Genomic DNA, 13,125 nt, shown 5'->3' on the forward strand with positions numbered 1-13,125 from the left:
ATTTTTATGAGGTTTTCTTGAAAAGATACTGGAGTGACTGGCTATTTCCTTCCTTACTTTATAGCTGAAGAAACTGAGGCAAACAGAAGTTAAGTGACTTGCCCAGGGTCACACAGTTAGTAAGTATTTGAGTCTGGATTTAACTTATTTATTCTTTTATTTAATTTTTTATAATCATATTTATATGTATTAATCATTAATTTGTTATTTATGTATTTAATAAATGCTATTTGATTGGCTCACTGTAGGTCTTTCAGGTAACGTTGGATAACCATGTCTGGCAGAAGTTGTGAAGAGGATTCTGAATCAGACACAGTTTGGACCGGATGATCTCTGAGGACCCTTGTACTGAGATTTAGTGATTCAAAAAACTTTGGGGGCAGCTGGGTAGCTCAGTGGATTGAGAGTCAGGCCTAGAGACAGGAGGTCCCAGGTTCAAAGCTGGCCTCAGACACTTCCTAGCTGTGTGACCCTGGGCAAGTCACTTGACCCCCATTGCCCACCCTTACCACTCTTCCACCTAGGAGCCAATACATAGAAGTCAAGGGAGAAAGAAAGGAAGGAAGGAAGGAAGGAAGGAAGGGAAGAAGGAAGGAAAAAAGGAAGGAAAGAAGGAAGGAAAGAAGGAAGGAAAGAAGGAAAGAAGGAAGCTCTGATAATGTCCTTTGGCGAGTGTCCTACCTGAGGCTCTGGACAGGCTCAATCTCTGGACAGATCAATTTGAATCACATAGAAAAATTCCATCCATGGGCCTCCATGTGTATCCTGACTTGACCACCAAAAGGACAGCCTGAGAGGCTTTACCAGTATACCAAGGAGGGCAAAGCCATGTTGGGCTAACCACTGGCCAGGGCACAATAACATCTTAAGTAAGGGGAACTTTGGCCTAAAGAGAATACATCCCAGAGAGAAGGGGGAGGGATTTTCTTCCTTTGTCATTCAAGGTCCATTAGTATCCTGTCCATTGACAGCCTATAGGAGGCTTCCCATTCTAATATGGCCCAGAACATTGGGGATTCTGAGTCAGAACAGGAACAAAACCTCCAATTAGCCCAAGATGTGCAGGGTGTGGTGGGCTTTGATTTGAAGTCTTACACCCAGCAGGCTTCTCTTTCTCCTGTGAAAGCATTTCTGGCAGATTACCCAGAGCAGAGCCAGAAAACCCTGGCAGGGCCACGGCCACCTCGGGGCCTGCGATGCCCCACTACATCGGGGCTGGGCCATCCTCACCAGGCCAAAACGCCCACCCAGGGGCTGGGGAGGACAACACTAGAGTCATTGAGCCACGGGGAGCCGATTGAGACGAATGAATCCAGGCTCCTGTCCCTCCCTCAGCAACTAAAACATTCAAGACTGAGTCTACAGTTTTGCTTTTATTTAAAAAAAAAAAAAAAGAAAAAAGAAAAAGAAAAAGAAAAAGAAAAAAAAAGACTAAACTCAACAGGAATCATACAAGTATTTTAGAAGCTGGGAAGATCCTCAGAGCTTATTTAACTGAATCTTCTTCAATTACCAATGAAGAAATGAAGACCCCAGAGAACAGCAGTGACTTGCCCAAGACCACCCAGGTCCCAAAGGACAACAATGCTTCAATCTTTGCTGTTCTGAGCTGGAAAAGAATTAGTGTGAGGGTCTCCCTCAGCAGTGAGATACCATTTGAGAGAGAAATGAATCTACTTGCATTGATGTGCATTTTTGCTTCTCAACTTAAAGATTATGCTCCATTGTTCTCTTTTTAAATGCTCTGTTCTATGACAGAAAGAATGATAGTAAAGACGGCTTACGTTAATGCCAGATCAGCCCAGGGAAGTAGGTGGTATTTTTATACCCATTTGACAGATGAAGGCACTGAGGCTCAAAGATGCAAATTGACTTATCCACATGATGAAGCTACTAAGTGGCACAGATCATGTGAAATGACAACTTTGGGTTGAAGGAAAATTGCTTAAAAATGCACAGAAAGTCCCTCAAGTGGAGGAGACTTAAGGAATTAGGGCATCTAGCATCTATGCTGAATGAGGAAGAGAGCTACTAGACAGCTAAGTGGTTCGATGGATAGAGCACCGAGCCTAAGTCAGGAAGACTCAGACAATGATCAGCGATATGACAAGTCATTGAACCTGTTTGCCTCAATTTCCTTTTCTGTAAAATGGGGATAATAACAGTACCGACTTCCCATGATTGTAAGGAAAAAACAAGATAATACTTGTAAACACTCAGCACAGTGCCTGGACAACTGGACTGGCAAACTGGATTTAGAGTCTTGGCTCTACTCTAACTATCAGAATGGTGCTACACAGTGGAAAAAAACACTCAGGGGATCTGAGTTCAAATTCAGTTCTGTTTACTACTCATTTGACACTGGGAAAGGCAGGCAGTTTACCTATTGGGCTTCAGGTACCGAGGAAGTGGACTCAGTGATCTCTGATATCCTTTCCAGCTCTAAACAGATGATCCTGTGACCTTGGATAAGTCACTTCCATGGTCTACGTCCCCAACGTCATCATTTATCGGATGGGAATGTGTCTACCACTGGCTATCGCCCAGGGTGGTTCTGGGTAAAAACTACAATAGTGCTAATGAAAGCACTTTGGACGTTCTTACTTTGAATATTGAGTTTAACAAAAACCAAATAAATTCATTAGCATTTCCATCTACAAAGCAGAAAAGAGAAGGGGCTGGTACAGGAAGGCAGGAGCCTCTCGCGATGGGCCGCCTGCCTGGAGCACTCTGGCAGGGCGGGGGAGAATACATGCATGTTCTAGGCTCCTGGCAGAGCCGGAAGGGCAGAGAGGTCCACGCAAAGAGGGGAGGCCGCCCGCTCACAGCAGCCTCAGGAGGCTTCCAGGCACCAGACACACCGGAGATGTGGTGAAGAAGGAAAGATGGGGCCGGACAGGGATCTATTTGCCACATCTATAGACGTGGCCTCAGAGAAGGTGCAGACGGATGGGAAGAACAGCAGGTTATAAACCAAGAACATTCCACGATGGCACTGACAGATAACCGAGTTTGTTCATGCTTATGATCCCTAAAAGGCATCTGAACTCACGATAGGACAATTTTAGGGCTTAACTGGATCTAGGTTTATATAAGAAAAGAGAAAGAAGAAATTGGAGGCCGAGGTCCTAGGTTCAAATTCCACTTCTGGCACTAAGTGAGTTGGGGCAAGTCACTTAAATTCTCAAGGCCTTTGATTGCTCATCTTACATACGGTAGGGTTATAACTGATTGTCTTTGAGACTTCTTCCAGTGAACCAATGAACTCACTACTACCTGTGTGACCCTGGCTACTTCATTTCCCTATGCTTCAGTTTCCTTATCTTTAAAAGGAAGTAGTCTGACTCCAGGATGTTTGAGGTCCCCTCTAAGTCACAAGATCTATGAGCTTGTATCATTTATTATTGGTTCTGGCTTGAATTTCCCATGTCACAAGTCTGTCTCTAGAAACACAAAATCATGAGGGCGGTGGACTGGCTTTCAGAATGATGCTAAAGAGCTAAGGATAAAGAAAACCCCAGTCAAGTAACCATGACCTCATAATTCACTGACTGGAAGAAAGGGAGGAGGTCAGAAATGAGTGAGCTGGGGGCAGCTGGGTGGCTCAGTGGATTGAGAACCAAGCCTAGAGATGGGAGGTCCTGGGTTCAAATCTGCCCTCAGACACTTCCTAGCTGAGTGACCCTGGGCAAGTCACTTGACCCCACTTACCACTCTTCCACCACCAAGGATCTTAGGATCAATAAGGTCAGAGTTTAAAAAAAAATAAACAAACAAATAAATAAATAAAACAAAAGAAATGAGTGAGCTAGTGAGCTTTCAGATAAAAATGGAACAGGTCCACCTCTATGGGGAGGAACAACCAAGGCCTCATCAGCCTAGAATCTCTAGGAGGAAGGCTAAAAGGTCTTAGATACCAGACATGGTTGGATTTCCTGAGTCTATAATGCCAGATTTCACTCATTTTGCCTTGCCAGTAAAGGAACAGTATTTAATGCTGGTAAATATTCGCTTGCTTACTTACTAGATTATTTATTTCAGTAAATGCTAGTTTATTATTATTTAAAGAGAAAACCTGAAGGCGAGTATGAATAGATAAGAGTGGGATCTCCCTGTATTTGAGAAAGCAACTGATATCTAGATGCTGGTTTTTTACCTTTCTATAATATTTCCTGTAAATATTTCCATCAACATTCCCCTATCTGGTAGAGTCTCATCCCCATATTCTTTAGGAGAAAGTCAGGAGGCCCTGTGTGATGGGTTGGTCGAGGTTGAGTCAGGAGTCATAAAGGCTAGGGAAAGAGGGAATGATAGATTATGATCAGATCAAGGAATTTCCAAGTACTTGATCATATAAAGGAGAAGATCAGATGAGGATGAGATGAAGCGTGCCATCCCTTGATGGTGCTACAGCTCAATGGAAGAGGTCACGGGAACTGAGCTGATTGGACACTGACTGGTGTAAGAGGGAGAATTTAGGTATTTTTATAGATATATATTTAAAGTGTGGCCACCAGGAATCAATAATTCATATTGATTCCATAATTAAAAATAATTAACTGAAATAAATAATCTAGATAAATAAAAAAAAAAAATAGACCCAAGTCAGGATCGGATTTAAGGTAGTTGTTTACAATGAGGAAGGTAAAAGGTAAGGAAATAGAGAGAGGGAGAGGCTAGTCCAGGCCTGCAGAGGCCTGGACGGAGAGAGAAGGTTAAAAGGTTAATTAAACTAAACTACAAGCCACAAGACCACAGCAATCAGATAGGCTAGAGCCTACTTAAGGTATAGTTTGGAAAACGCCAAGGTAGGCCCAGGAAGTCAGCCTAACTTATTCACGTAACCATTCAGAGTGGAAGCAGCCTGAGGTCTCAGCCGAGATCCTTCAGCACCAAGTTCAAAGCAGGAACTGCTTCAACAGAATGTAGCCAACATCCTTGAAGAGATCATGTCTCTTGTTACTTCCTGTGGGTCCACCTCTAATTCAAGTGGACAAATGGCAGCTTCTACACTGATTTTGGACTGCCCAAAGGGCAGGCCCTTGTTCTTGATTTGTTACTTATTGTCAGGTGTGGTTAACTCATTTCCCCTCCCTCCTGAGGGAGGTGGGGATGATATAATTTAGATGTCTAGGGTAAGTAGAGTTTTCACTATGAATGGGCTAGAGCTAATTCCATTTACACACTGGGAGGTTAAGGTATTTAAGGGACTATATGCCTGGAAGGAGAAGTTCACTAGGAAAAAGGTAATGGGATTGAGGAGATGGGGCATGAATTTATCTGAGTCAACCTGAAAGGCTTTCCCTGGATTATGGGTGGATAATTCACATGAGTATCTATAGGCTAGCAATTTTCCCATGCCTGTGGCTATAGAAATTTCTCTGAAATAAAAAGGAGTTGTATAAGGCAAAGGCAATTAAATGAATATTTCAGGGAGAAAAAAAAGATTTTTCACAGATAAGACCAGGAATCAGTGAAGAAAAAAAAAAAAGAAAAGAGCTTACCTTCTGAGAAGAACAAGATGTCATTGCATTCCTCCTTCCTACAGGAACACATGAAGAAGGTCTCACCAGGGACCTTTTTTTCCCTCATTATGCATTTGTCAGAATTAGAATCCTCCAGGGAAAAACCATGGACCTCGAGGCTAGGATCGTGACAGAGTGTTTCTATGGTTATATTTTTATCATTCTTCCTCCTGGAATTGAAAAGAGTGAGAGATGAAGAGGTTTTCAGGATTTAATAGGCAGTTGGGCATGTAATCCCTGCAACATAAAAATCTCTGAAACTGTCATCCTGTTTTACTAATGTCCCACTAGTGGGAGCCATGTATAGTTCTCTCTGCTTACCCACTTTTTCCTTTCTACCAAGTCTACTCATAAGATTGGTTATAAGGAGATAAATATAGCAGGGATTTGTATTTTTCAGAACTTGCAACACAAAACATCAGACCTAAAAGTGATCAGGCAGGAAGGAGTAGTCTTATCTAGACCAGTTTCCTTGCTCTAGAGATGTGGAAACTGAGGCACAAAGGCACAAATTTTCTTAGGATTCACAGTAAGTAGAGAGGTAAGACAAGAAACTGGGGTGTCTTGATTTTCCCTAAGTCATTTGGAAATGCCAATAATTTAAATACACTTTGCCCCTCATTGTCATTGTTGTTTAGTCATTAAGTCATGTCTGGCTCTCTGTGACTCTTTGGACTTGTCTTTGAGGTTTTCTTGGCAAAAATACTGGAGTGGTCTGCCATTTCCTTCTCCAGTGTGTTGCCATTTATTTAAGGCAAATGTGGGTTGAGTGATGTGCCCAGGGTCACACAGCTTAGTAAGAGTCTGAGGTTGGGTTTAAACTCAGGTCTGGTTCCAAACCCAGTGCTCTATCCACTGCACCTTCTGTCTGTTCCTTACCACTAATTACAAGGACTCAAATTCTCTGTATTATTGAAGGATGAAGATACTGTAATCCATACCAGACTGGGCATTAGGGTTGTTCAGTCTAATGTAGACATCAAATTTTTCCAACCTGTATACTTTCCAAGGGGAAGAAGTGATCTTTCAGTGATGATTAGGGTTCAATGAAGAAACCTTAAGTGACAAGAAAATTCAATTGAGGGATAGAGGTGAGACTAACAAATTATTAGAGATCTGGATTCTAGGATCAACTTTTCTATTTAACTTCAACCAAGACTCTGAATGAGTCATATCCCTTCTCAAGATTTCATTTTTCTCTTCTGTAAAATAAAGGGATTACCAAGGATGTTCAAAAGATAGAAAGAACAGCTCCACACACACCAAGATGTTAATAGCAACAAATCTGGGGCTGGGAGAGAACTAAAAACAAAATTGTTACCTCTCAAAAGGCAAGAGCTTATTTTGGGGTGGCAAAAAATTGGAAAATGAGGGGATGCCTTTCCATTAGGGAATGGCTGAACAAATTGTGCTATCTGTTGGTGATGGAATACTACTGTGCTCAAAGGAATAATGAACTGGAGGCATTCCATGTGAACTGGAAAGACCTCCAGGAACTGATGCAGAGTGAAAGGAGAAGACCCAGGAGAACATTATACAAAGAGCGAATATAATGGACTCCTCTACTAACAGCAATGCAACGATCCAGGACAATTCTGGGGGATTTATGAGAAAGAAAACTAGCCACATTCGGAGGAAGAACTGTGGGAATAGAACCACAGAAGAAAAACAACTGCTTGATCACATGATTCAACAGGGATATGATTGGGAATGTAGACTTTAAATGATCACCCCAGTGCAAATATTAATAATATGGAAACAGGTCTTGATCAATGACACATGTAAAACCCAGCAAATTGCTCATTGGTTATGGGGGGGAGGAAGGGAGAGAAAGAATATAAATCATGTAACCATGGGAAAATACTCATAAATAAATAAATAAACAAATAAATAACTAAATAAATAAGTAAATGAACTTAATTTTAAAAATAAAGAAAACACACATAAAAAACCAAGAGATTAAAAAAAAAACTGTCACACAAGAAAATAACAGAATATTCCAGATCTCTAAGAAATGGTGACTAGTGGATAGATACAAAGAAATATGAGAAAGCTTACATGTCAAATGAAGGCAGAAGAAACAGGAAAATAATATATACAGTAATAATCACATTGTGTGAAATAAACTATGGAAAGAATAAAATAAAATTGAACACTGTACCTCCAGGGGTTACTCTGAGGATCAAATGAGATAATATTGGTAAAGCACTCTATAAACCTTAAAACATTTTAATAAATGCTAGCTATGACAATGATGGCTTTAAAAAAAAGTTGGCCTTAGAAAAAAGTGAGAAAAGCATGTTCCCTCCCTTCTTTGCAGAAGTAGGGGACAAAATTGATGATCTTGCTGAACTACATTCCTTTTCCATCTTTGTAAAATTCTTTGGTACGAGGGAGGAAAGATGGGTAGATTTGGAAATGAAGGTGATATAAAAATAAAAAATAATTTAAATTATAATGAATACATTAAAAATTAGGTAAAATTAAATTGCAAGGTAGAGCTGAAGGATCTCATGGTCTTTGTCTGCTCTGATATTTTAGAGATTTCATAATTTTATGCATCTTCCCTTATTCATACCAGAAAGGAGCCCCAGAAAAGCATGCCTCCCATTAGCTCATTTTACAAAGGTTTACAGAGGAAGAGAGGAAGCCTCAGGGGCAGTGGAGAGATTTGCTTATGGGCACACGGCTAATAAGTGTGGTAGGGTTTGTAATTGTCCTCCTGACTCCCAAACCAACCGTATGATTGGCTCTGGTGAGTTGCCAGCCTTCTAGGTTTGAGCATCCTAGGCATTTGGAAAAGGTCATTCCCCTGAACTATGGCTTTCAAGCAGGAGGGACTGTCCTACAGGGGGATTTCAAATTCTTACATCTTGAAGGGCAGGGTGGGGGCAGTGGCGTGGGAAAATGCAGAATTCTTATGATCCCAGGGTGATGCTAAAGAAGGGCTGCTCTTAATGTGACTAGAGCCCACATTAGCCTTCTCTAGTCTATTCTGAGAAATTGGGCTCCTATTTAGCTAGAAGCTGTTTTCAAAGAGGAAACACTGGAAATGAATCTTGCAGCCTCTCAGTTCTGTCTTCTAGGCCTCTGAAAACTGTATGAGGACATGCTTTCTGTGGGGAGCCACCTCTGCCAGAAATGGTAGAAAACCCATCTTGAATGAGTGTTGATGCCTAAGTCCTTGGACAGCACAATAAACAAGGGGATGTTGTTTAGTTGAGAAACTAAAAACACATAGTAATGAATTGCATCCGGTTTGGTGGAGGCATTTTATTTGTTTTTTTCTTTAATTTACAGGTTAGCCAAGACTTTTCTGCTATAATATAATACACCACCAAACTGCGAGCCCAATAATCTGAATCTCCTGGAGCTTCCTATTTCCTATTGGCATATCACTTAATGCCCATCATCCACCGAGCGCTTAAATCAGTCCTAAACGGAGCTCAGAGTACCTCACAGCCTCTCCCATGTGGTATCCTGTTATTGTGAGTGAGGAAGGAAGGAAAAGCCCCTAAGAAAGGTACCCTTTGCTGGTAGTACAGAGAATAATAAAAGCATATTTTAAAATGCAACCACCGTCCTCAGCTCTTGTCAGAGAAGTAACAGACACACATTACAGAGAAATGTTTTTGAACATGAACAATTTATGAATTTTTTTGTCTTGCCTATAGTTATTTGTTACAAAGTTGTTGATTTTCTTCCCCTCTTTTTTGTTTTTAATGGGGGAGGAGGGGAGCATGGCACAATGCAAGAAAAGTCATCCTAGTGATCATATTTTGCTCAACTATGATTATCTGTTACAAAGTTGTTAGTTTCTTTCCCCACTTTCAGTTTTTTTTTTTTTATTTGGGGTAAGAGAGAGTGGCACTAGTGATGCAAAAGTCAATGTAGGGGGCAGCTGGTTAACTCAGTGGATTGAGAGCCAGGCCTAGAGACGGGAGGTCCTGGGTTCAAATCCGGCCTCAGACACTTCCCAGCTGTGTGACCCTGGGCAAGTCACTTGACCCCCATTGCCTACCTTTACCAATCTTCCACCTATAAGTCAATACACAGAAGCTAAGGGTTTAAAATAAAAAAATAAAAATAAAAGTCAATGTAGCAATTAAAAAAGAAATTCTGAGGTTTCCCATCACATCCAGTAAATGGGCAAAGATGATCCAAAAATGGCAATAGTAAATGTTGGGGATGACAGGCAAACCAATGAGATGTTGGTGGAGATGTGAAGTGGTACATCCATTTTGGAAAATAATTTTGAATTACGCAAATCCCTTTGAAAAAAAGGCTCTGTTACTGGGTTTCTTATATCCTGAAGAAGTTTTTGATAAAAACAAAGTCTGTATACACCAAAACATTTATATTAGTACTTTATGTGAAAGCAAAGAATGAATTATTTGGAAACAAAGTAGATGCCCATCAACTGGGTAATAACTAAATAAATTGTAGGAACATAAATGCAATGGAATATTATTATGCTATATGAAATGATGAATGGGATGAATTTAGAAAAGTAAGGGGTGGGGGAGGCAGTTAGATGGCTCACTGGATTGAGAATCAGGCTTAGAGATGGAAGGTCCTGGGTTCAAATTTGACCTCAGACATTTCCTGTGTGATGCTGGGGCAAGTCACTTAATCTCCATTGCCTAGCTCTTACCACTCCTCTACCTTGGAACCAATATATAGTATTGATTCTAAGATGGAAGGTAAGAATTAAAAAAAAAAAGTATAGGAAGATCTATGTGAAATGAAGCAAAATGAAAGAAGTCAAGCCAAGAAAAATGGTATACACAATGTTGCCAAAATAAACAAAATAACTCCCCCCCCCCAAGAAATCAATATTACAAAATTTCTAAGAACAAGCCTGGCTCAAAAAAAGGAATTTAAGAAGATTCTCCCACCCTTCTGCAGATAGGTGTGAGTTCCATGGGTGTGGCACAATGACTTTTTCAATGCACACAAGAAGCTTGTACCAAGGTTTTGAATTTGAAGGGATATACCAGAAACAGATTTGAGCACTGAATGACAAAATGATGGATAGGAAGTTAGGCCTGGAGATGGGAGGTCCTGGGTTCAAATCTAACCTCAGACACTTCCTAGCTGTGTGACCCTAGGCAAATCAATTAACTCCAATTGCCTAGCCATTACTGCTCTTTTGCCTTGGAACCAATACTTAGAATCAATTCTAAGGGGGAAGGTAAGAGTTAGGAAAAAAAAAAAAAAAGACTTCAAGGTACTTCAGAAGACAGCTGAACTTGGAACCTTTCAACAAAGCAGCATCAGAAAAAAGGATGTTTTTTCATTGTTTCTGTCTTATCAAGAATCTTTTACTGATGTATGATTTTATCTGACAGGTTTGTCACTAACACATCTCCGATTCGATCTTAAATGGGAAGGAGCCAATCCAGACTGCAGAAGGGAGGGTCTCGATTGGCTTTGATGGAAGCCCATAGATACAGAAAGCAAACCAATTATGCTGTGATTTTTGTCTCTCTTATTCCTAGAAGCTTGGATCATTTTCACTCCCCACCCCCAATAGAAGTGTCCAGAAAGCTGTAAAGCTGAAGGAAACGAAAAGTCAGCTTATATTTCTTTAGGGCCAGAGCCAAAGTGTTTAGTAAGTTGCTAGAAGAATCAACTTTACTTTGGGCTTAACCCATTAGGGGCAAATTGAGAATATCATCATCATCATTTATATAGCTTTTTTCCATGTGCCTGGCATTATGCTAACCACCTTACAAATATCTCATTTGATCCCACAACAACCCTAAAAGGTAAATTCTATTATTATTCCCATTTCACAGTTAAGGGAACAAGGCAGACAGAAGTTAAGTGACTTGCCCAAAGTCACACAACTATTTTGGGTCTAAGGCTGGATTTGAACTCAAGTCTTCCTGAATCTAGGAAGACTGTGCCACCTAGTTGAATCTTTCAAGGAAAAAGCCCTGCTAGAGAATATAGGCTTCTCTCTCTTCCTCCTAGGACACTTTAAAATAGCCAACATCTATTATTGGAGATACTAAGAAAAAAAGAAACTACTTTAGTTCTCAAGGAGCTTACATTCTACTATAAGGAAATACAAGACATGCACAAACAAGGTTATTTGAAGCAGAGGAGAGGGAAACAAAGAAGATGAGACGAGAGAAACAGAAAGTACAATTAGGAGCATCAGGAAAAGGGAATTGTTTCTGCAAGGGAATAAATACGGCATGAGTTTGAAAAGCTCCAAGTAACATTATTTCATAAATTGATATTAACTATTTAAGCACCTACTGCATACAAGGCATTGTCCAAAGCACCGGGGATGCTGAGACCCAAACCAAAAAGGTACCTGTGCTCAAGGAACTTGAACAGGAGGCACAAAAGAAAAGATGAGGAAAGTTCCCAAGCCAGGAGATGCCTAGGTGAGTGGTGAAATGAAAAAAGATGTCTTACCACACAGCTACGCAGATTTCATGTGCCTTTTCACAGATTGATGTGATGCCGCAGTAACTTGGGCAGTTCCCATCATTGGTACAGTTGGAGACTTGGACATCACAAAACTTGCAAAGGAGTGAAGACTTGATAGCACCATTTTCCTCCGTGACTGGAACTCCATCAACTGGGGGAGAAAAACAGCATCACAAAGACATGAAACCACTAAGCAAACCAGAGAGTCTTTCCTAAGTCAGATTACCCCAAGAAACAGCAGAGCAAATATTCTCCCATTTGCAATTAACTCTAACTCTTGGTTAAAAGAAGCTACCCCAAACCCCTCTAAGTTGTTGCTCAGATGGACAAATGTCTTGTCTCTCATAACTCTGGATTTTCTCAGAAGACAAGACAAGAGAAATTCAAGGGAGAATGTGGGGAAAGGAGAGGGAGTGAGTGAGGGAGAAATCACATAGATAATAATCATTTACATGTGGTGCTTTAGAGTTCATGAAGCTTTTTATTCTCTCAGCTTCATCATCTAATGTCACAAAAGACGAGATCTTTCTGGCACTACAAAGACCAAAGGTTTCACTGAAATTCTTTTTGTTTTGTTTTGTTTTTCTGATCCACATAATCTCTATAAGAATCAAACTTAGTCAAGTGTCAGCAGCAATGGACCCCACTCTTCTTCCTCAAAAGATCATGAACAGAGGGGCAAGAAGCAAAACCAAGACTTCTTCCTGAAAAGTCATGAGAGAAATGAATAAAGTTCATACCACTGCAAAAGATTGGAGGGAATGGAAGAATTGTAAGCTCCTCAATCTAGAGCAAGAAGGGACCCCAGAAGCTATCTTGTCCAACTCCATCATTACACAGATGAAGAAACTGAGACCCATGGAGGATCATTTGAGATCTAAAGCTGGGTAGAAACCCAAAAGCCATCTCTCATTACCCCACAATTTCTGATGAAAAAAAAGCTGGGGCTCAAGGAGGTTAAATGCCTTGCATAGTGTTAATTAAGTAGCATCAAGCCAATATCTGGACTTGGTACTCTAACGCCAGAGTCAAGGCTCTTCTGCTTTGGAAATGATACTTAATATAAATTCTAAGATAGAATTTAAGGGTTAAAAAAATGACTCCAGGGTCCTTTTCTGTCCTTTGTGCTTGTTATGCTGTATCCCAGATGCAC

General features: G+C 40.6%; 1 protein-coding gene across 1 annotated transcript in view; it reads right to left on the minus strand.

Annotated features, from left to right (window-relative positions):
* Positions 1-13,125, minus strand: part of TGFBR2 (transforming growth factor beta receptor 2) — a 95,312-nt gene that overhangs the window by 39,006 nt on the left and 43,181 nt on the right. The window contains exons 2-3 of the mRNA XM_044678818.1: positions 11,958-12,123; positions 5,505-5,695 (exon numbers count right to left, since the gene is read on the minus strand). Coding sequence (XP_044534753.1) covers positions 5,505-5,695; positions 11,958-12,123 — 357 coding nt within the window. The remainder of the gene's footprint in view (positions 1-5,504; positions 5,696-11,957; positions 12,124-13,125) is intronic.

The sequence above is a fragment of the Gracilinanus agilis genome, chromosome 5 (assembly GCF_016433145.1).
Source record: "Gracilinanus agilis isolate LMUSP501 chromosome 5, AgileGrace, whole genome shotgun sequence".
Lineage (NCBI taxonomy): Eukaryota > Metazoa > Chordata > Mammalia > Didelphimorphia > Didelphidae > Gracilinanus > Gracilinanus agilis.